The sequence below is a fragment of the Physella acuta genome, unplaced genomic scaffold (genome assembly GCF_028476545.2).
Source record: "Physella acuta isolate Inbredline_101_S28 unplaced genomic scaffold, ASM2847654v3 ptg000385l, whole genome shotgun sequence".
Classification (NCBI taxonomy): domain Eukaryota; kingdom Metazoa; phylum Mollusca; class Gastropoda; family Physidae; genus Physella; species Physella acuta.
Genome location: NW_026731904.1, coordinates 127064 through 151610, shown reverse-complemented (window position 1 = coordinate 151610; position 24547 = coordinate 127064). Strand labels below are relative to the sequence as shown.

At 38.5% G+C, this 24547-nt stretch overlaps 1 protein-coding gene across 5 annotated transcripts in view; it reads right to left on the bottom strand.

The window, feature by feature from the left end:
- Positions 1–24547, bottom strand: part of LOC131942047 (fanconi-associated nuclease 1) — a 45909-nt gene that overhangs the window by 6939 nt on the left and 14423 nt on the right. For 4 of the 5 annotated variants that reach the window (XR_009386701.1, XM_059301716.1, XM_059301718.1 and 1 more), the window contains exons 3-12: positions 24340–24480; positions 23844–24048; positions 23402–23533; positions 22146–22244; positions 21749–21883; positions 21227–21455; positions 13378–13533; positions 12639–12789; positions 11849–12045; positions 10913–10999 (exon numbers count right to left, since the gene is read on the bottom strand). Coding sequence is in view for 4 of the 5 variants with exons in the window: in XM_059301716.1 (XP_059157699.1) it covers positions 10913–10999; positions 11849–12045; positions 12639–12789; positions 13378–13533; positions 21227–21455; positions 21749–21883; positions 22146–22244; positions 23402–23533; positions 23844–24048; positions 24340–24480 (1532 nt within the window). In the remaining variant the exon portion in view is untranslated. The remainder of the gene's footprint in view (positions 1–10912; positions 11000–11848; positions 12046–12638; positions 12790–13377; positions 13534–21226; positions 21456–21748; positions 21884–22145; positions 22245–23401; positions 23534–23843; positions 24049–24339; positions 24481–24547) is intronic. The other variant, XM_059301717.1, reaches the window with a different exon arrangement.

Genomic DNA, 24547 nt, shown 5'->3' with positions numbered 1-24547 from the left:
AACTGAAGGCAAACTGATGTGCAGCTAATTAAATAGTCATTAATATTTGGGGGTTTTTGAGTGAAAATCTGATTTTGAGCATACATAAAATAAAGTTGAAAACAAAAATCATGTTATTATTTCAATTGAGAAATAATCAGTGAATGTGAAGGGTTCTATACCTTTAAATGGGTTAAGAACACAGGGAGATCCTAACTATAAAAGAGGGGTGGACACAGGGAGATCCTAACTATAAGAGTTGTGTGGACACAGGGAGATCCTAACTATAAGAGTTGTGTGGACACAGGGAGATCCTAACTATAAAAGAGGGGTGGACAGGGAGATCCTAACTATAAAAGTTGTGTGGACAGGGAGATCCTAACTATAAAAGAGGGGTGGACACAGGGAGATCCTAACTATAAGAGTTGTGTGGACACAGGGAGATCCTAACTATAAGAGTTGTGTGGACACAGGGAGATCCTAACTATAAAAGAGGGGTGGACAGGGAGATCCTAACTATAAAAGTTGTGTGGACAGGGAGATCCTAACTATAAAAGAGGGGTGGACACAGGGAGATCCTAACTATAAGAGTTGTGTGGACACAGGGAGATCCTAACTATAAGAGTTGTGTGGACAGGGAGATCCTAACTATAAGAGTTGTGTGGACACAGGGAGATCCTAACTATAAGAGTTGTGTGGACACAGGGAGATCCTAACTATAAAAGTTGTGTGGACAGGGAGATCCTAACTATAAAAGAGGGGTGGACACAGGGAGATCCTAACTATAAGAGTTGTGTGGACAGGGAGATCCTAACTATAAGAGTTGTGTGGACAGGGAGATCCTAACTATAAGAGTTGTGTGGACACAGGGAGATCCTAACTATAAGAGTTGTGTGGACAGGGAGATCCTAACTATAAGAGTTGTGTGGACAGGGAGATCCTAACTATAAGAGTTGTGTGGACACAGGGAGATCCTAACTATAAGAGTTGTGTGGACAGGGAGATCCTAACTATAAAAGTTGTGTGGACAGGGAGATCCTAACTATAAGAGTTGTGTGGACACAGGGAGATCCTAACTATAAGAGTTGTGTGGACACAGGGAGATCCTAACTATAAGAGTTGTGTGGACAGGGAGATCCTAACTATAAAAGAGGGGTGGACACAGGGATATCCTAACTATAAAAGAGGGGTGGACACAGGGAGATCCTAACTATAAAAGAGGGGTGGACACAGGGAGATCCTAACTATAAAAGAGGGGTGGACACAGGGAGATCCTAACTATAAGAGTTGTGTGGACAGGGAGATCCTAACTATAAAAGTTGTGTGGACAGGGAGATCCTAACTATAAGAGTTGTGTGGACAGGGAGATCCTAACTATAAAAGAGGGGTGGACACAGGGAGATCCTAACTATAAGAGTTGTGTGGACAGGGAGATCCTAACTATAAGAGTTGTGTGGACACAGGGAGATCCTAACTATAAGAGTTGTGTGGACACAGGGAGATCCTAACTATAAAAGAGGGGTGGACACAGGGAGATCCTAACTATAAAAGAGGGGTGGACACAGGGAGATCCTAACTATAAGAGTTGTGTGGACAGGGAGATGCTAACTATAAGAGTTGTGTGGACAGGGAGATCCTAACTATAAGAGTTGTGTGGACACAGGGAGATCCTAACTATAAAAGAGGGGTGGACACAGGGAGATCCTAACTATAAGAGTTGTGTGGACAGGGAGATCCTAACTATAAAAGTTGTGTGGACAGGGAGATCCTAACTATAAGAGTTGTGTGGACAGGGAGATCCTAACTATAAAAGAGGGGTGGACACAGGGAGATCCTAACTATAAGAGTTGTGTGGACAGGGAGATCCTAACTATAAGAGTTGTGTGGACAGGGAGATCCTAACTATAAGAGTTGTGTGGACACAGGGAGATCCTAACTATAAGAGTTGTGTGGACACAGGGAGATCCTAACTATAAAAGAGGGGTGGACACAGGGAGATCCTAACTATAAAAGAGGGGTGGACACAGGGAGATCCTAACTATAAAAGAGGGGTGGACACAGGGAGATCCTAACTATAAAAGAGGGGTGGACACAGGGAGATCCTAACTATAAGAGTTGTGTGGACAGGGAGATCCTAACTATAAAAGTTGTGTGGACAGGGAGATCCTAACTATAAAAGAGGGGTGGACACAGGGAGATCCTAACTATAAGAGTTGTGTGGACACAGGGAGATCCTAACTATAAAAGAGGGGTGGACACAGGGAGATCCTAACTATAAAAGTTGTGTGGACACAGGGAGATCCTAACTATAAAAGTTGTGTGGACAGGGAGATCCTAACTATAAGAGTTGTGTGGACAGGGAGATCCTAACTATAAAAGAGGGGTGGACACAGGGAGATCCTAACTATAAAAGAGGGGTGGACAGGGAGATCCTAACTATAAGAGTTGTGTGGACAGGGAGATGCTAACTATAAGAGTTGTGTGGACACAGGGAGATCCTAACTATAAAAGTTGTGTGGACAGGGAGATCCTAACTATAAGAGTTGTGTGGACAGGGAGATGCTAACTATAAGAGTTGTGTGGACACAGGGAGATCCTAACTATAAGAGTTGTGTGGACACAGGGAGATCCTAACTATAAGAGTTGTGTGGACACAGGGAGATCCTAACTATAAAAGTTGTGTGGACACAGGGAGATCCTAACTATAAGAGTTGTGTGGACAGGGAGATCCTAACTATAAGAGTTGTGTGGACAGGGAGATCCTTACTATAAAAGAGGGGTGGACACAGGGAGATCCTAACTATAAAAGTTGTGTGGACACAGGGAGATCCTAACTATAAGAGTTGTGTGGACAGGGAGATCCTAACTATAAAAGAGGGGTGGACACAGGGAGATCCTAACTATAAGAGTTGTGTGGACACAGGGAGATCCTAACTATAAAAGAGGGGTGGACACAGGGAGATCCTAACTATAAAAGTTGTGTGGACACAGGGAGATCCTAACTATAAAAGTTGTGTGGACAGGGAGATCCTAACTATAAGAGTTGTGTGGACAGGGAGATGCTAACTATAAGAGTTGTGTGGACACAGGGAGATCCTAACTATAAGAGTTGTGTGGACACAGGGAGATCCTAACTATAAAAGAGGGGTGGACACAGGGAGATCCTAACTATAAAAGTTGTGTGGACACAGGGAGATCCTAACTATAAAAGTTGTGTGGACACAGGGAGATCCTAACTATAAAAGTTGTGTGGACAGGGAGATCCTAACTATAAGAGTTGTGTGGACAGGGAGATGCTAACTATAAGAGTTGTGTGGACAGGGAGATGCTAACTATAAGAGTTGTGTGGACACAGGGAGATCCTAACTATAAGAGTTGTGTGGACACAGGGAGATCCTAACTATAAGAGTTGTGTGGACACAGGGAGATCCTAACTATAAAAGTTGTGTGGACACAGGGAGATCCTAACTATAAGAGTTGTGTGGACACAGGGAGATCCTAACTATAAGAGTTGTGTGGACACAGGGAGATCCTAACTATAAGAGTTGTGTGGACACAGGGAGATCCTAACTATAAAAGTTGTGTGGACACAGGGAGATCCTAACTATAAGAGTTGTGTGGACAGGGAGATCCTAACTATAAGAGTTGTGTGGACAGGGAGATCCTTACTATAAAAGAGGGGTGGACACAGGGAGATCCTAACTATAAAAGTTGTGTGGACACAGGGAGATCCTAACTATAAGAGTTGTGTGGACACAGGGAGATCCTAACTATAAGAGTTGTGTGGACACAGGGAGATCCTAACTATAAGAGTTGTGTGGACACAGGGAGATCCTAACTATAAAAGTTGTGTGGACACAGGGAGATCCTAACTATAAGAGTTGTGTGGACACAGGGAGATCCTAACTATAAGAGTTGTGTGGACAGGGAGATCCTAACTATAAGAGTTGTGTGGACACAGGGAGATCCTAACTATAAGAGTTGTGTGGACACAGGGAGATCCTAACTATAAAAGAGGGGTGGACACAGGGAGATCCTAACTATAAGAGTTGTGTGGACACAGGGAGATCCTAACTATAAAAGAGGGGTGGACACAGGGAGATCCTAACTATAAAAGTTGTGTGGACACAGGGAGATCCTAACTATAAAAGAGGGGTGGACACAGGGAGATCCTAACTATAAAAGAGGGGTGGACACAGGGAGATCCTAACTATAAGAGTTGTGTGGACAGGGAGATCCTAACTATAAAAGTTGTGTGGACAGGGAGATCCTAACTATAAGAGTTGTGTGGACACAGGGAGATCCTAACTATAAAAGTTGTGTGGACACAGGGAGATCCTAACTATAAGAGTTGTGTGGACACAGGGAGATCCTAACTATAAGAGTTGTGTGGACACAGGGAGATCCTAACTATAAGAGTTGTGTGGACAGGGAGATCCTAACTATAAGAGTTGTGTGGACAGGGAGATCCTAACTATAAAAAATGTGTGGACACAGGGAGACCCTAACTGTAAGAGTTGTGTGGACACAGGGAGATCCTAACTATAAGAGTTGTGTGGACACAGGGAGATCCTAACTATAAGAGTTGTGTGGACACAGGGAGATCCTAACTATAAAAGAGGGGTGGACACAGGGATATCCTAACTATAAGAGTTGTGTGGACACAGGGAGATCCTAACTATAAGAGTTTTGTGGACAGGGAGATCCTAACTATAAAAAATGTGTGGACACAGGGAGACCCTAACTGTAAGAGTTGTGTGGACACAGGGAGATCCTAACTATAAGAGTTGTGTGGACACAGGGAGATCCTAACTATAAGAGTTGTGTGGACACAGGGAGATCCTAACTATAAAAGAGGGGTGGACACAGGGATATCCTAACTATAAGAGTTGTGTGGACACAGGGAGATGCTAACTATAAGAGTTGTGTGGACAGGGAGATCCTAACTATAAGAGTTGTGTGGACACAGGGAGATCCTAACTATAAAAGAGGGGTGGACACAGGGAGATCCTAACTATAAGAGTTGTGTGGACACAGGGAGATCCTAACTATAAGAGTTGTGTGGACACATGGAGATCCTAACTATAAGAGTTGTGTGGACACAGGGAGATCCTAACTATAAAAGTTGTGTGGACACAGGGAGATCCTAACTATAAGAGTTGTGTGGACAGGGAGATCCTAACTATAGAAGAGGGGTGGACACAGGGATATCCTAACTATAAGAGTTGTGTGGACACAGGGAGATCCTAACTATAAGAGTTGTGTGGACACAGGGAGATCCTAACTATAAGAGTTGTGTGGACACAGGGAGATCCTAACTATAAGAGTTGTGTGGACAGGGAGATCCTAACTATAAGAGTTGTGTGGACAGGGAGATCCTAACTATAAGAGTTGTGTGGACACAGGGAGATCCTAACTATAAGAGTTGTGTGGACACAGGGAGATCCTAACTATAAAAGAGGGGTGGACACAGGGATATCCTAACTATAAAAGAGGGGTGGACACAGGGAGATCCTAACTATAAAAGAGGGGTGGACACAGGGAGATCCTAACTATAAAAGAGGGGTGGACACAGGGAGATCCTAACTATAAAAGAGGGGTGGACACAGGGAGATCCTAACTATAAGAGTTGTGTGGACAGGGAGATCCTAACTATAAAAGTTGTGTGGACAGGGAGATCCTAACTATAAAAGAGGGGTGGACACAGGGAGATCCTAACTATAAGAGTTGTGTGGACACAGGGAGATCCTAACTATAAAAGAGGGGTGGACACAGGGAGATCCTAACTATAAAAGTTGTGTGGACACAGGGAGATCCTAACTATAAAAGTTGTGTGGACAGGGAGATCCTAACTATAAGAGTTGTGTGGACAGGGAGATCCTAACTATAAAAGAGGGGTGGACACAGGGAGATCCTAACTATAAAAGTTGTGTGGACAGGGAGATCCTAACTATAAGAGTTGTGTGGACAGGGAGATGCTAACTATAAGAGTTGTGTGGACACAGGGAGATCCTAACTATAAGAGTTGTGTGGACACAGGGAGATCCTAACTATAAGAGTTGTGTGGACACAGGGAGATCCTAACTATAAAAGTTGTGTGGACACAGGGAGATCCTAACTATAAGAGTTGTGTGGACAGGGAGATCCTAACTATAAGAGTTGTGTGGACAGGGAGATCCTTACTATAAAAGAGGGGTGGACACAGGGAGATCCTAACTATAAAAGTTGTGTGGACACAGGGAGATCCTAACTATAAGAGTTGTGTGGACAGGGAGATCCTAACTATAAAAGAGGGGTGGACACAGGGAGATCCTAACTATAAGAGTTGTGTGGACACAGGGAGATCCTAACTATAAAAGAGGGGTGGACACAGGGAGATCCTAACTATAAAAGTTGTGTGGACACAGGGAGATCCTAACTATAAAAGTTGTGTGGACAGGGAGATCCTAACTATAAGAGTTGTGTGGACAGGGAGATCCTAACTATAAAAGAGGGGTGGACACAGGGAGATCCTAACTATAAAAGTTGTGTGGACAGGGAGATCCTAACTATAAGAGTTGTGTGGACAGGGAGATGCTAACTATAAGAGTTGTGTGGACACAGGGAGATCCTAACTATAAGAGTTGTGTGGACACAGGGAGATCCTAACTATAAGAGTTGTGTGGACACAGGGAGATCCTAACTATAAAAGTTGTGTGGACACAGGGAGATCCTAACTATAAGAGTTGTGTGGACACAGGGAGATCCTAACTATAAGAGTTGTGTGGACACAGGGAGATCCTAACTATAAAAGTTGTGTGGACACAGGGAGATCCTAACTATAAGAGTTGTGTGGACACAGGGAGATCCTAACTATAAGAGTTGTGTGGACACAGGGAGATCCTAACTATAAGAGTTGTGTGGACAGGGAGATCCTAACTATAAGAGTTTTGTGGACAGGGAGATCCTAACTATAAAAAATGTGTGGACACAGGGAGACCCTAACTGTAAGAGTTGTGTGGACACAGGGAGATCCTAACTATAAGAGTTGTGTGGACACAGGGAGATCCTAACTATAAGAGTTGTGTGGACACAGGGAGATCCTAACTATAAAAGAGGGGTGGACACAGGGATATCCTAACTATAAGAGTTGTGTGGACACAGGGAGATCCTAACTATAAGAGTTTTGTGGACAGGGAGATCCTAACTATAAAAAATGTGTGGACACAGGGAGACCCTAACTGTAAGAGTTGTGTGGACACAGGGAGATCCTAACTATAAGAGTTGTGTGGACACAGGGAGATCCTAACTATAAGAGTTGTGTGGACACAGGGAGATCCTAACTATAAAAGAGGGGTGGACACAGGGATATCCTAACTATAAGAGTTGTGTGGACACAGGGAGATGCTAACTATAAGAGTTGTGTGGACAGGGAGATCCTAACTATAAGAGTTGTGTGGACACAGGGAGATCCTAACTATAAAAGAGGGGTGGACACAGGGAGATCCTAACTATAAGAGTTGTGTGGACACAGGGAGATCCTAACTATAAGAGTTGTGTGGACACAGGGAGATCCTAACTATAAGAGTTGTGTGGACAGGGAGATCCTAACTATAGAAGAGGGGTGGACACAGGGAGATCCTAACTATAAGAGTTGTGTGGACAGGGAGATCCTAACTATAAGAGTTGTGTGGACACAGGGAGATCCTAACTATAGAAGAGGGGTGGACACAGGGAGATCCTAACTATAAGAGTTGTGTGGACAGGGAGATCCTAACTATAAGAGTTGTGTGGACAGGGAGATCCTAACTATAGAAGAGGGGTGGACACAGGGAGATCCTAACTATAAGAGTTGTGTGGACAGGGAGATCCTAACTATAAAAGTTGTGTGGACAGGGAGATCCTAACTATAAAAGAGGGGTGGACACAGGGAGATCCTAACTATAAGAGTTGTGTGGACAGGGAGATCCTAACTATAAAAGAGGGGTGGACACAGGGAGATCCTAACTATAAGAGTTGTGTGGACAGGGAGATCCTAACTATAAAAGAGGGGTGGACACAGGGAGATCCTAACTATAAGAGTTGTGTGGACACAGGGAGATCCTAACTATAAGAGTTGTGTGGACACAGGGAGATCCTAACTATAAGAGTTGTGTGGACAGGGAGATCCTAACTATAAAAGAGGGGTGGACACAGGGAGATCCTAACTATAAGAGTTGTGTGGACACAGGGAGATCCTAACTATAAGAGTTGTGTGGACAGGGAGATCCTAACTATAAAAGAGGGGTGGACACAGGGAGATCCTAACTATAAGAGTTGTGTGGACACAGGGAGATCCTAACTATAAGAGTTGTGTGGACACAGGGAGATCCTAACTATAAAAGTTGTGTGGACACAGGGAGATCCTAACTATAAGAGTTGTGTGGACAGGGAGATCCTAGCTATAAAAGAGGGGTGGACACAGGGAGATCCTAACTATAAAAGTTGTGTGGACACAGGGAGATCCTAACTATAAGAGTTGTGTGGACACAGGGAGATCCTAACTATAAGAGTTGTGTGGACACAGGGAGATCCTAACTATAAGAGTTGTGTGGACACAGGGAGATCCTAACTATAAGAGTTGTGTGGACACAGGGAGATCCTAACTATAAAAGAGGGGTGGACACAGGGATATCCTAACTATAAGAGTTGTGTGGACACAGGGAGATCCTAACTATAAGAGTTGTGTGGACAGGGAGATGCTAACTATAAGAGTTGTGTGGACAGGGAGATCCTAACTATAAAAGTTGTGTGGACAGGGAGATCCTAACTATAAGAGTTGTGTGGACACAGGGAGATCCTAACTATAAAAGTTGTGTGGACACAGGGAGATCCTAACTATAAGAGTTGTGTGGACACAGGGAGATCCTAACTATAAGAGTTGTGTGGACAGGGAGATCCTAACTATAGAAGAGGGGTGGACACAGGGAGATCCTAACTATAAAAGTTGTGTGGACAGGGAGATCCTAACTATAAGAGTTGTGTGGACAGGGAGATCCTAACTATAAGAGTTGTGTGGACAGGGAGATCCTAACTATAAGAGTTTTGTGGACAGGGAGATCCTAACTATAAAAGTTGTGTGGACAGGGAGATCCTAACTATAAGAGTTGTGTGGACAGGGAGATCCTAACTATAAGAGTTGTGTGGACACAGGGAGATCCTAACTATAAAAGTTGTGTGGACAGGGAGATCCTAACTATAAGAGTTGTGTGGACACAGGGAGATCCTAACTATAAGAGTTGTGTGGACAGGGAGATCCTAACTATAAGAGTTGTGTGGACAGGGAGATCCTAACTATAAGAGTTGTGTGGACACAGGGAGATCCTAACTATAAGAGTTGTGTGGACACAGGGAGATCCTAACTATAAGAGTTGTGTGGACACAGGGAGATCCTAACTATAAGACTTGTGTGGACACAGGGAGATCCTAACTATAAGAGTTGTGTGGACACAGGGAGATCCTAACTATAAGAGTTGTGTGGACACAGGGAGATCCTAACTATAAGAGTTGTGTGGACACAGGGAGATCCTACAGATGCAAGTTTGACTTCTACACTCAAGGCTTTTGGTAACAGATGGGCACTCTACCACTGCACCATGCACAAATCAGCACTCTACCACTGCACCATGCACAAATCAGCACTCTACCACTGCACCATGCACAAATCAGCACTCTACCACTGCACCATGCACAAATGAGCATTCTACCACTGCACCATGCACAAATCAGCACTCTACCACTGCACCATACTGTCCCATCAGTTGGGTTCAAACAATCCATCACATTTTTAAAGTAGATTGTTTGGACAATCTCATTCAGGGGAAGTAATTGTATTTTTTTTAAATACAAAAAATTTAAAATCAATGCCCTCTAAAATATATGTAACAAAAGTTTTATCATTATAGAATGGAAACAATGTGAACATTTATTGTGATTTAAAAGACTAAATAAGCACTATTTTTTTCAAATGTATCTAAAGTGAATTGAAAAGTTATGAATGTGAAATCTTCCTATTGCTTTTGCTTTTTACAAGCTTTTATTTAACTCACTTCCTCTGTCGTCGACAGTCTGTCTGTCTAGATAGAAACGCAGGAGTGAAAATTCGGACAGTTCTACTTGACCGATACGATTCACACTTGGCACGTGGGTCAAGACATGAAGACAATGCAATCTGAAACTAAATTTGACTTAATTGGATGCCTAATTAAATTTTTATGAATTAATAAAAATTTGGACCGAATTAGTAGGCATGTCTAGCCAACCACACCACATGCGTCATCACCTTCAATAGCTGCGCCATCACGTAATGGCTGCGTTCAAAAACCATTGCGCGCCTACTGAACGTGATGTTCAGTAGGCGCGCAATGGTTTTTAGTCATGTAACTCTATTGTAAATAAAACATGTAAAGTACTGAAAAAAAAATTCATAAAAAACGTTTTAATAACAAGCTTTTATGTAATGATGCACTAAAAAGTAGAAAATAAATTATAGACTACTATTTAAATAACTATAAAGAAAAGCGTGGGTGTCTTCCTTAACATTAGTAAAGGTATCCAATAGATACTAAAGTGACCCACGCTTTTCTTTATAGTTATTTAAATAGTAGTCTATAATTTATTTTCTACTTTTTAGTGCATCATTACATAAAAGCTTGTTATTAAAACGTTTTTTATGAATTTTTTACAAATGTGAAATGACTGTTTTTACTGGTTTGAAAAGCTCAAACAGCTAAAGGAGAAAAACTGACTGATCAAACATGCACCAGAAGCTGCTGATTTGTTCCCAACATATTATCTGGTTTTTGTCATTAATTACAGTTAATTGCATGCTTGCTTTTTAATATAATGTTTGCATTTTTTTTAAAAGATGGAAAGGTAGGCCTATCAGAAAAGTATATAATTGCTATTCTAATACCTTGATAGAATCTAGACCTTGAAGCCTCTCCCAGTTAAGACAGCCTTCCTGTGCCCTCCAAGTTTCTTCAGCCATTCTTTCAAGATCCTGAAACAAAACTAAAAATGAGTCGTCATTCACAAATGAAGACCACAGTTGTCACAGTTCTCTACTTTTGAGAAAAATTAGATTTTGTCACATTTAGTGTTTGAGATCCTTTACTATTCCATTGTGGCATGATTTTAAAATCCTAAATATTGAGTCTACACAATATATTTGTGTCTATATGATACCCACCACAGTGTTGTGAATGGACCTAAGTGGATGGAATGAGTTTGAGAGTATGTGTGTAGTTCAATGGAGTTAATAAAGTTGTGGATGGTTTGAGAGTATGTGTGTAGTTGAATGGAGTTAATAAAGTTGTGGATGGTTTGAGAGTATGTGTGTAGTGGTGTTAATAAAAGATTATGAATGCGTGAATAAATAAGGATGTGACGTAAGAGAGAATGTTTTCGTTGTTATGAAGATAGTTGGAAGTTAGTCTTGGTCTTGTCGTTGTCTTGTGAGGATGTCTAGAAGTCGTCGTCTATTGTTCGTAACCTTCAGCATCGACCCGTACTGAAACTCACTTCGCAACACACAGAATGGCTTGATGACACAGGAAATCATCTCACTTTATATTAATAGCCCTCTCCTTGCAAGGTAGAATATCATTTTTGTTTACATTTAGAATGAAATGAACCACTGAGCAACTTGCTTTTACTTTAACTTTCTTTCAGTTCTAAGCTATTAGGAAACTTAAAACTGATTTCACCTCAACAGTAAGGCTTTTAATTTGGGAGAGTCTAGATTCTATACTCACCTCAACAGTAAGGCTTTCAATTTGGGAGAGTCTAGATTCTATACTCACCTCAACAGTAAGGCTTTCAATTTGGAGAGTCTAGATTCTATACTCACCTCAACAGTAAGGCTTTCAATTTGGGAGAGTCTAGATTCTATAGCCAGACTCCTCCTATGGTAAAAGGATTCTGTGTAGAAGTCCAATGGAAACATCTGAAATGGACTGTGGAATGCATCTGGCAGTGGCATGTAGATAATGTCCCAGAAAAATAACATGAAGAGTGCAGACAAAATGGAACCTTCAGCATGTACACCTGCAAGTACAAATTATACACATGAGAGATACAGGCAAGTAAATAAATCAGTGGGTAGGTGGATAGTAAAGTAGTGGGTAGGTGGATAGTAAAGTAGTGGGTAGGTGGATAGTAGAGTGGGTAGGTGGATAGTAAAGTGGGTAGGTGGATAGTAAAGTGGGTAGGTGGATAGTAAAGTAGTGGGTAGGTGGATAGTAAAGTGGGTAGGTGGATAGTAAAGTGGGTAGGTGGATAGTAAAGTGGGTAGGTGGATAGTAAAGTAGTGGGTAGGTGGATAGTAAAGTGGGTAGGTGGATAGTAAAGTAGTGGGTAGGTGGATAGTAAAGTAGTGGGTAGGTGGATAGTAAAGTGGGTAGGTGGATAGTAAAGTGGGTAGGTGGATAGTAAAGTGGGTAGGTGGACAGTAAAGTAGTGGGTAGGTGGATAGTAAAGTGGGTAGGTGGATAGTAAAGTGGGTAGGTGGATAGTAAAGTGGGTAGGTGGACAGTAAAGTAGTGGGTAGGTGGATAGTAAAGTGGGTAGGTGGACAGTAAAGTAGTGGGTAGGTGGATAGTAATGAGTGCCGGTGAAAAGGTTAAAGTGGGTTGAACTACCTGAAGTGAAACCATTTTTCTTGTAATATTCCAGCACCAATTCTTCTACTCCACATACCACCATGTCTTGACCTTGACCTTCCCAGCTGGAGAGAAATTTTGTTCCGTTTCTACTGACATTTTCATGCAACACACGACCTTCAATGAAAACCTGTAAACCAAAACAGTTAATAGACACAATTCTCACTCACCTATACACAAACTGTAAACCTAACTCACAAAGTGATTTTAACTACAAACCTATACACAAACTGTAAACCTAACTCACAAAGTGATTTTAAGTACAAACACTAGCACAATAATTGTTGTCAAATGGTTTATATAGCATACATCTCTGTGAGTTAACCTAAACCCCCACATTTTATAGCATACATCTCTGTGAGTTAACCTAAACCCCCCACATTTTATAGCATACATCTCTGTGAGTTAACCTAAAGCCCCACATTTCATAGCATACATCAGTGTGAGTTAACCTAAACCCCCACATTTTATAGCATACATCTCTGTGAGTTAACCTAAACCCCCCACATTTTATAGCATACATCTCTGTGAGTTAACCTAAACCCCCACATTTTATAGCATACATCTCTGTGAGTTAACCTAAACCCCCCACATTTTATAGCATACATCTCTGTGAGTTAACCTAAACCCCCACATTTTATAGCATACATCTCTGTGAGTTAACCTAAACCCCCACATTTTATAGCATACATCTCTGTGAGTTAACCTAAAGCCTTACTTTAGGAATCTCCATAAGTGGCTCATGAGAAAACTCTTTTATCTTGTCTGTCCACTTGTGCCTGCCACATATGGCCTCTGCCCTCTCATATAGGGCCAGTCTGTGATCAACACCAACATGCCCATCAGCCAGACCATCAGCAACAGCTTCTAGTGACTAAAACACACAAACACATGACTAAATCAGACATGTTTTAGATCTTCTAGTGACTAAAACACATTACACAAACACATGACTAAATCAGACATGTTTTAGATCTTCTAGTGACTAAAACACATTACACAAACACATGACTAAATCAGACATGTTTTAGATCTTCTAGTGACTAAAACACATTACAGAAACACATGACTAAATCAGACATGTTTTAGATCTTCTAGTGACTAAAACACATTACACAAACACATGACTAAATCAGACATGTTTTAGATCTTCTAGTGACTAAAACACATTACACAAACACATGACTAAATCAGACATGTTTTAGATCTTCTAGTGACTAAAACACATTACAGAAACACATGACTAAATCAGACATGTTTTAGATCTTCTAGTGACTAAAACACATTACACAAACACATGACTAAATCAGACATGTTTTAGATCTTCTAGTGACTAAAACACATTACAGAAACACATGACTAAATCAGACATGTTTTAGATCTTCTAGTGACTAAAACACATTACAGAAACACATGACTAAATCAGACATGTTTTAGATCTTCTAGTGACTAAAACACATTACAGAAACACATGACTAAATCAGACATGTTTTAGATCTTCTAGTGACTAAAACACATTACACAAACACATGACTAAATCAGACATGTTTTAGATCTTCTAGTGACTAAAACACATTACAGAAACACATGACTAAATCAGACATGTTTTAGATCTTCTAGTGACTAAAACACATTACACAAACACATGACTAAATCAGACATGTTTTAGATCTTCTAGTGACTAAAACACATTACACAAACACATGACTAAATCAGACATGTTTTAGATCTTCTAGTGACTAAAACACATTACACAAACACATGACTAATTCAGACATGTTTTAGATCTTCTAGTGACTAAAACACATTACACAAACACATGACTAAATCAGACATGGTTTAGATCTTCTAGTGACTAAAACACATTACAGAAACACATGACTAAATCAGACATGGTTTAGATCTTCTAGTGACTAAAACACATTACAGAAACACATGACTAAATCAGACATGGTTTAGATCTTCTAGTGACTAAAACACATTACACAAACACATGACTAAATCAGAATTGTTTTAGATCTCCTAGTGACTAAAACACATTACACAAACACATGACTAAATCAGAATTGTTTTAGATCTCCTAGTGACTAAAACACATTACACAAACACATGACTAAATCAGACATGTTTTAGATCTTCTAGTGACTAAAACACATTACACAAACACATGACTAAATCAGACATGTTTCAGATCTTCTAGTGACTAAAACACATTACACAAACACATGACTAAATCAGACATGTTTTAGATCTTCTAGTGACTAAAACACATTACAGAAACACATGACTAAATCAGACATGTTTTAGATCTTCTAGTGACTAAAACACATTACACAAACACATGACTAAATCAGACATGTTTTAGATCTTCTAGTGACTAAAAACACATTACACAAACACATGACTAAATCAGACATGTTTTCGATCTTCTAGTGACTAAAACACATTAAACACACACATGACTAATTCAGACATGGGTTAGATCTTCTAGTGACTAAAACACATTAAACACACACATGACTAAATCAGACATGGGTTAGATCTTCTAGTGACTAAAACACATTAAACACACACATGACTAAATCAGACATGTTTTAGATCTTCTAGTGACTAAAACACATTACAGAAACACATGACTAAATCAGACATGTTTTAGATCTTCTAGTGACTAAAACACATTACACAAACACATGACTAAATCAGACATGTTTTAGATCTTCTAGTGACTAAAACACATTACACAAACACATGACTAAATCAGACATGTTTTAGATCTTCTAGTGACTAAAACACATTACAGAAACACATGACTAAATCAGACATGTTTTAGATCTTCTAGTGACTAAAACACATTACACAAACACATGACTAAATCAGACATGTTTTAGATCTTCTAGTGACTAAAACACATTACAGAAACACATGACTAAATCAGACATGTTTTAGATCTTCTAGTGACTAAAACACATTACACAAACACATGACTAATTCAGACATGTTTTAGATCTTCAAGTGACTAAAACACATTACACAAACACATGACTAAATCAGACATGGTTTAGATCTTCTAGTGACTAAAACACATTACAGAAACACATGACTAAATCAGACATGGTTTAGATCTTCTAGTGACTAAAACACATTACAGAAACACATGACTAAATCAGACATGGTTTAGATCTTCTAGTGACTAAAACACATTACACAAACACATGACTAAATCAGAATTGTTTTAGATCTCCTAGTGACTAAAACACATTACACAAACACATGACTAAATCAGAATTGTTTTAGATCTCCTAGTGACTAAAACACATTACACAAACACATGACTAAATCAGACATGTTTTAGATCTTCTAGTGACTAAAACACATTACACAAACACATGACTAAATCAGACATGTTTCAGATCTTCTAGTGACTAAAACACATTACACAAACACATGACTAAATCAGACATGTTTTAGATCTTCTAGTGACTAAAACACATTACAGAAACACATGACTAAATCAGACATGTTTTAGATCTTCTAGTGACTAAAACACATTACACAAACACATGACTAAATCAGACATGTTTTAGATCTTCTAGTGACTAAAAACACATTACACAAACACATGACTAAATCAGACATGTTTTCGATCTTCTAGTGACTAAAACACATTAAACACACACATGACTAATTCAGACATGGGTTAGATCTTCTAGTGACTAAAACACATTAAACACACACATGACTAAATCAGACATGGGTTAGATCTTCTAGTGACTAAAACACATTAAACACACACATGACTAAATCAGACATGTTTTAGATCTTCTAGTGACTAAAACACATTACACAAACACATGACTAATTCAGACATGTTTTAGATCTTCTAGTGACTAAAACACATTAAACACACACATGACTAAATCAGACATGGTTTAGATCTTCTAGTGACTAAAACACATTACACAAACACATGACTAATTCAGACATGTTTTAGATCTTCTAGTGACTAAAACACATTACAGAAACACATGACTAATTCAGACATGTTTTAGATCTTCTAGTGACTAAAACACATTACACAAACACATGACTAATCTTATATCTATATATATAATTCTCTTCTTCGAGCCGTTAGAAAACAAGCTGCAAACGCTCTCCCTACCTCCCCACCCCTACATGGTTTTAGTGAGCTGTGTTCACTCTAAATGTTTACAAGCAGAGCCAACGATTTTAAACATAGGGGGGGGGGAGAAGGGGGGAGGGAAGGAAGGGGGGGGGTTATGGTCCTTAACGAGCTACTTATAGTGTTTTAAAGAAATATTTTCAGTGTCAGCGTTGGTACTGTCGAATTCACAAATTATGAATTATTGAAAATTAGAAACAACTAAATAGCGGCGTATGTTATGCCGCGGGCCGGCTCGTTCAGACATGTTTTAGATCTTCTAGTGACTAAAACACATTACACAAACACATGACTAAATCAGACATGTTTTAGATCTTCTAGTGACTAAAACACATTACACAAACACATGACTAAATCAGACATGTTTTAGATCTTCTAGTGACTAAAACACATTACACAAACACATGACTAAATAAGACATGGTTTAGATCTTCTAGTGACTAAAACACATTACAGAAACACATGACTAAATCAGACATGTTTTAGATCTTTGAGTGACTAAAACACATTACACAAACACATGACTAAATCAGACATGGTTTAGATCTTCTAGTGACTAAAACACATTACACAAACACATGACTAAATAAGACATGTTTTAGATCTTCTAGTGACTAAAACACATTACACAAACACATGACTAAATCAGACATGTTTTAGATCTTCTAGTGACTAAAACACATTACACAAACACATGACTAAATCAGACATGATTTAGATCTTCTAGTGACTAAAACACATTACACAAACACATGACTAAATCAGACATGTTTTAGATCTTCTAGTGACTAAAACACATTACAGAAACACATGACTAAATCAGACATGTTTTAGATCTTCTAGTGACTAAAACACATTACACAAACACATGACTAAATCAGACATGTTTTAGATCTTCTAGTGTTTAAAACACATTACACAAACACATGACTAAATCAGACAATTTTTAGATCTTCTAGTGACTAAAACACATTACACAAACACATGACTAAATCAGACATGTTTCAGATCTTCTAGTGACTAAAACACATTACACAAACACATGACTAAATCATAAATGTTTTAGTCTGTGTTTGTATGTGGTGGAAAAGTTTGTCTGTTTGTGGAAGAAAAACCTGCAGTGGGATCACCTTGTTTATATTATTACGTTAATTAAGGGTTGAATTCTAATCCGATTTTTATCTTTGAAAAAATCTATAAAAAAAATGGGAGTGATCTCCCGTAAACTTTCTTTTATAATCTTTTATTACAGTAAGGGGATAACACTTTTAGAGCAATCAGGCTATAGAAATATAGAAGTTTGTGACAAAACTGCTCATTTTGTTTTAAAGAAAACTTATAGAAATGAAATATACTTTAGGAGAATTAGGTAAAAAACTATCAAATTCTGAAGGTCATTGAGAAATGGAAATTAGTAATATTGTTAGCTTGGGTTAGGGTCAGGGCTTAGCAATATTTTTACACAAGTATCACGAGCACAGTTGTGAACACCTTCTCATGGGTGTGAAAGAAAATGACGTCGTTAAATAAAAATTGTGAACACCTTTCCATGGGTGTGAAAGAAAATGACATCGTTTAATAAAAATTGTGAACACCTTCCCATGGGTTTGAAAGAAAATGACATCGTTTAATAAAAGGGAGCTCAAGGCCAATTGAGTTTAATTGAATTTAAACTATTAAAAAGACCTAAGTAGGTCACATTATGATAGTGGTTTTTTTATTCACAGTCAATTGAAACAAGACAGGTGGTTGTATATCTTACCAGCAATATGAAAACCTGGCATTCTATAGAATACCTAGACAATATATACAATCTATGTTGTTTTTAGGCAAGGTATGAAATATCAGCATTGTTATATACTTTTCCAAGGCCTTACATAACATACCTTGGCATTATGACAAGAATGACAAGACCTGCTTAGGTTAAGTGTTAAATGCCCAGACTGTAAATTGGTTTTTAGTAACAAGCAGTCAAAAAATGAAAGAAAAAATACAAAAATGAACAACAGGAAATCTTTACTTGGAGAAGAAGGAAGGCTAGAATGACATTTTGAATTGCACTTCATTTTCTTTCTAATCCTAACAAAGATGTTCTAGCAAGAAAGTGTATTCTACACTCTGCCTCTTTGTTATTTAGTATTCTATAGACTAAGAAATGTATGAAATATATGATCGAATTATGATGTATTTCAAAGTTTGACTATCCATTTCAGGCATTAGATATAAAGTGCCTGTGTTTCCACTTTGCTGGTGATATAAAGATCAAAATAAGCCTCATAGAAAGGTAGTGGTAAACTTTTACTTTAACTCAAAATATATTTTAAAAATTGAACAGCAACTAGGACACAGAGAAAACATCAATCAAATTTAGTTTTCCTGAGGAGAGGAGTGGAAAGTGAGGGTGAGGATTATTGTCCTTTACTGGCTACTGATAGTGTTTTAAAGCAAAATATTTTCAGTCACAGCATTGGTAGTGTTGAATTCACAAATTATTAATTACTAAAAATAGGAATTAAACTAAATAGTGGCGTATGCTACGGTGTGGGTCAGCTCGTCAGTTATATTAGAGTTAAATTGGGCTTCTGAGTTGGATTTAATGTTAAGGTTAGATTAGAACTAGATTTTAATTCACAAATTTAATAATATGTTGGATTTAAAAACAATCTGAACTGAATCAATAATTTTAAATATAGAGAAAGCAAATACCAAAGGTAATTAAAAAAGTATGTAAAACATCTTATTTTATTAAATTTAACACAAACTATGTTTTAAATCACCAATATTTCTGTAGTATGAATTAATAATTTTCCACATGTTATAATTTTTTAAAGTTATTATTTAATTTTTACCTTAAGATCTGTAAACTTATAAATTTTACAGCATGCAATTGTAAAATATGTAAGCATTATTGAATGTAAAACATCTGACAATAAGTGAACTAGAATAAACACATGTGATTCTGTTAATCTTAAAATGGCCAGGATGACACCTAGCTAGGAAAAAAAAATAACGTTGGATAAATAGTGTTAGGAAATATACTTTCTAAATGAATGAGCCCAAAATAAATAATTTTGACCTCAATGCTAATAGAAATCTTCTATGTATTTTGGCTTTTTATTATAGTAAGCTAATTAGTTTTATTTTCTGTAAGGTCTGGGGCAAATATGTGGAGCTGTTATGGTCAACAGTATATATGTAAAGCTAAAAGGTCAGGTTCAAATATGTAAAGTTGTAAGGTTAGGGACAAAAATGTCACGCTAAAGGTCAGATTCAAATATGTAAAATTGTAAGGTAAGGGACAAAAAAGGTCAGATTCAAATATGTAAAGTTGTAAGGTAAGGGACCAAAATGTCACGCTAAAAGGTCAGGTTTAAATATGTAAAATTGTAAGGTTAGGGACAAAAATGTCACGCTAAAAGGTCAGATTCAAATATGTAAAGTTGTAAGGTTAGGGACCAAAATGTCACGCTAAAAGGTCAGATTCAAATATGTAAAGTTGTAAGGTTAGGGACAAAAATGTCACGCTAAAAGGTCAGGTTTAAATATGTAAAATTGTAAGGTTAGGGACAAAAATGTCACGCTAAAAGGTCAGATTCAAATATGTAAAGTTGTAAGGTTAGGGACCAAAATGTCACGCTAAAAGGTCAGATTCAAATATGTAAAGTTGTAAGGTTAGGGACAAAAATGTCACGCTAAAAGGTCAGGTTTAAATATGTAAAATTGTAAGGTTAGGGACAAAAATGTCACGCTAAAAGGTCAGGTTTAAATATGTAAAATTGTAAGGTTAGGGACAAAAATGTCACGCTAAAAGGTCAGATTCAAATATGTAAAATTGTAAGGTTAGGGACCAAAATGTCACGCTAAAAGGTCAGGTTTAAATATGTAAAATTGTAAGGTTAGGGACAAAAATGTCACGCTAAAAGGTCAGATTCAAATATGTAAAGTTGTAAGGTTAGGGACCAAAATGTCACGCTAAAAGGTCAGATTCAAATATGTAAAGTTGTAAGGTTAGGGACAAAAATGTCACGCTAAAAGGTCAGATTCAAATATGTAAAGTTGTAAGGTTAGGGACAAAAATGTCACGCTAAAAGGTCAGATTCAAATATGTAAAGTTGTAAGGTTAGGGACAAAAATGTCACGCTAAAAGGTCAGATTCAAATATGTAAAGTTGTAAGGTTAGGGACAAAAATGTCACGCTAAAAGGTCAGATTCAAATATGTAAAATTGTAAGGTTAGGGACAAAAATGTCACGCTAAAAGGTCAGATTCAAATATGTAAAGTTGTAAGGTTAGGGACAAAAATGTCACGCTAAAAGGTCAGGTTGTGATGGTTGTGTTAACCCACAAGAAGTGACTAGAAAAAAAATGTTAGAGAAAAAAAAAGGGACCTGTAGTGGTAACTTGAGATGAACATCCAAGTTTAATGCTAGTCTCTCCCACCAATATCCCCTGTGGCTGGTGTTGTAAGTGGACTGGGACAAGAGCTGCTTGAGTACAGACACAGCCTGGGTGTATTGCTTGCGTCTCTGGAGGGTTTCTACACTCAGGCTAAGCAGCCGGTTCAACACAGATGATGCTGTGAAGGATCGCAGGAAATCTGGGAGCTTGACATTCCATCTGCAATTACAGTTCCTCTGCATTAACATTAACAATGTCTGCATCAGTAACAAACATTTTCAATAACAAAATCCTCAATATTAATAATATGTCTGCCTCAATGTCTTCACCAACATTTGAATCGACAAGCAACAACTGCACCAACAAAATGTGAAATATCTGAATGTACACTAAGTAAAGCTAGATTGTTTTTTCTCCATTGAAAATAATGCAGCTTACAATAGGAATGCTGTTAATGTATTGAACTTGTTGCTTGTATTGAACTTTGATGAAAAGAAAGACAGCACACTCACACATGAACCTCCTCAAGGTGCTCTAGAGCTTGCCAATCTGCTTCAACTTTTTGAAAGATCTCAAAGGCCTTATCCCAATGGCCCTTTTGGGTGCAGCTCAGCAATTCAAATTCTAATTGCAGTGCTTTTTCCAATCTGAAATGTTAAGTGCTAGAATTTTGACATGGTTTTAAATCTAAAAGATGGATATAGTTCTGCTAGGATTTTGACATGGTTTTAAATCTAAAAGATGGATATAGTTCTGCTAGGATTTTGACATGGTTTTAAATCTAAGAGATGGATATAGTTCTGCTAGGATTTTAACATGGTTTTAAATCTAAGAGATGGATATAGTTCTGCTAAAAAGTTAGGACCATCTCAAATACAAACGTAACCCTAACCCTAACATCACAATGACCTGACAACATCTTCTCTCCCTTGAAATATGTTCTGAAGTTTGTCAATAGTGTAGGAAGGGTAGACAGCTTTACCCATGTTGACCATAAACATCTGAAATCTGAAACAAAGATCAAGTCAATAGCAAAGTTTGGATAGTTTCACCTACCAAGCTAAAGATTACGTAAATAGCGAAGTTTGGATAGTTTCACCTACCAAGCAAAAGATCAAGTCAATAGCAAAGTTTGGATAGTTTCACCTACCAAGCTAAAGATCAAGTCAATAGCGAAGTTTGGATAGTTTCACCTACCAAGCTAAAGATTAAGTCAATAGCGAAGTTTGGATAGTTTCACCTACCAAGCTAAAGATCAAGTCAATAGCAAAGTTTGGATAGTTTCAGTTTCACTTACCAAGCTAAAGATTACGTCAATAGCAAAGTTTGAATAGTTTCACCTACCAAGCTAAAGATCAAGTCAAAAGCGAAGTTTGGATAGTTTCAACTACCAAGCTAAAGATCAAGTCAATAGTGAAGTTTGGATAGTTTCACCTACCAAGCTAAAGATAAAGTCAATAGCGAAGTTTGGATAGTTTCACCTACCAAGCTAAAGATCAAGTCAATAGCGAAGTTTGGATAGTTTCACCTACCAAGCTAAAGATAAAGTCAATAGCGAAGTTTGGATAGTTTCACCTACCAAGCTTAAGATTACGTCAATAGCGAAGTTTGGATAGTTTCACCAACGAAGCTAAAGATCAAGTCAATAGCGAAGTTTGGATAGTTTCACCTACCAAGCTAAAGATCAAGTCAATAGCGAAGTTTGGATAGTTTCACCTACCAAGCAAAAGATCAAGTGAATAGCGAAGTTTGGATAGTTTCACCTACCAAGCTAAAGATCAAGTCAATAGCGAAGTTTGGATAGTTTCACTTACCAAGCTAAAGATTACGTCAATAGCAAAGTTTGAATAGTTTCACCTACCAAGCTAAAGATTAAGTCAATAGCGAAGTTTGGATAGTTTCACCTACCAAGCTAAAGATTACGCCAATAACAAAGAATGGATAGTTACACCTACCAAGCTAAAGATAAGGTCTCATGTTTATCAAGCTTTTGCCCATGAGTTCAGTAATTTGAGTTCAGTATATTTGAGTATATCTTTTTCAATAAACAATATTGATGGGCTTTCAAAAGTGAGACAAATCTAGATGGGCTGTCTAAGGACAAGACACACCTTAATGATTGTCTAAGCACAACAAGACACACCTTAATGTAGCTTGAAACTTACAGCTGAGCTTGACCATTAGTCTCTGCTGTGTGTCCACCAGTGCTAGCCAGCGAGGACAACAAGAGAACTCTAAGAAAAAGTTTTCTTGGCTCTAGACTCAGCTTGTAAACCCCTTGTAAAAACTTTTTGGCTCTGAGAAGACAGGGCAAAGTGGTTGGTATATATGGTTAGGCTGGTCAATGTGTTGGTCAATGTGTTGGTCAGGCTGCTCAATGTGTTGGTCAGGCTGGTCAATGTGTTGGTCAGGCTGGTCGATGTGTTGGTCGATGTGTTGGACAATGTGTTGGACAATGTGTTGGACAATGTGTTGGACAATGTGTTGGTCAATGTGTTGGTCAATGTATTGGTCAATGTGTTGGTCAATGTGTTGGTCAATGTGTTGGTCAGGCTGGTCAATGTGTTGGTCAATGTGTTGGTCAGGCTGGTCAATGTGTTTGCTAACCTTGCCAGCATGACTGTAGCTACTCCTCCAGATTTGGAGCCAAACATGCTCATGAAAGTATTCTGTTTGCATTTCCTCATGAGTTCTTCCAGCAACTGTTTTTTGTTGCTCAGGTTTGGCCTGACATGGTATAGCTTGGCTAGAGTTCTTATATCTGAGGCTGTTAGAGAAGCAAGTACCTCTTCAAGTTCATTCAAATCCTCTTCTGTTAGGGATATTATTGCATACACCATTCATTACACATTTAATAGTTTATTTGCCTATAAATCTCTACTTTACTTTGATGAAAGTTTCATGTGACACTTGTAAACTTAAACACACAAACCTAACCCTCACAATCCTAACACCTATCACACCCCCAACCCTGATCCTAGAAACCTAACCCTCACAATCCTAACACCCCCAACCCTAACCCTCACACCCCTAACCGCCCACCCACCCAAGCCACTCTCTCTCACACAAACCACCCCCTCACACCCCAATGATTCCCTGCTACCAGAATGGACCAATCCAGCTGTAGTTAGCTCCAATAAGTATGGTTTCAAGTCTGCCGCTATTTCTGGATAGTTTAATTTTTTAACTGGGATCCAGCCAAACTTCCGACACAGCATCCGTACATAGAGTTTTTTAGCTGAGCCTGGAGAGAGTAGTTTAATATGAGTGTGGGTGCTTAATTAGGATCAAAATAGCAATTAACTCTAGTT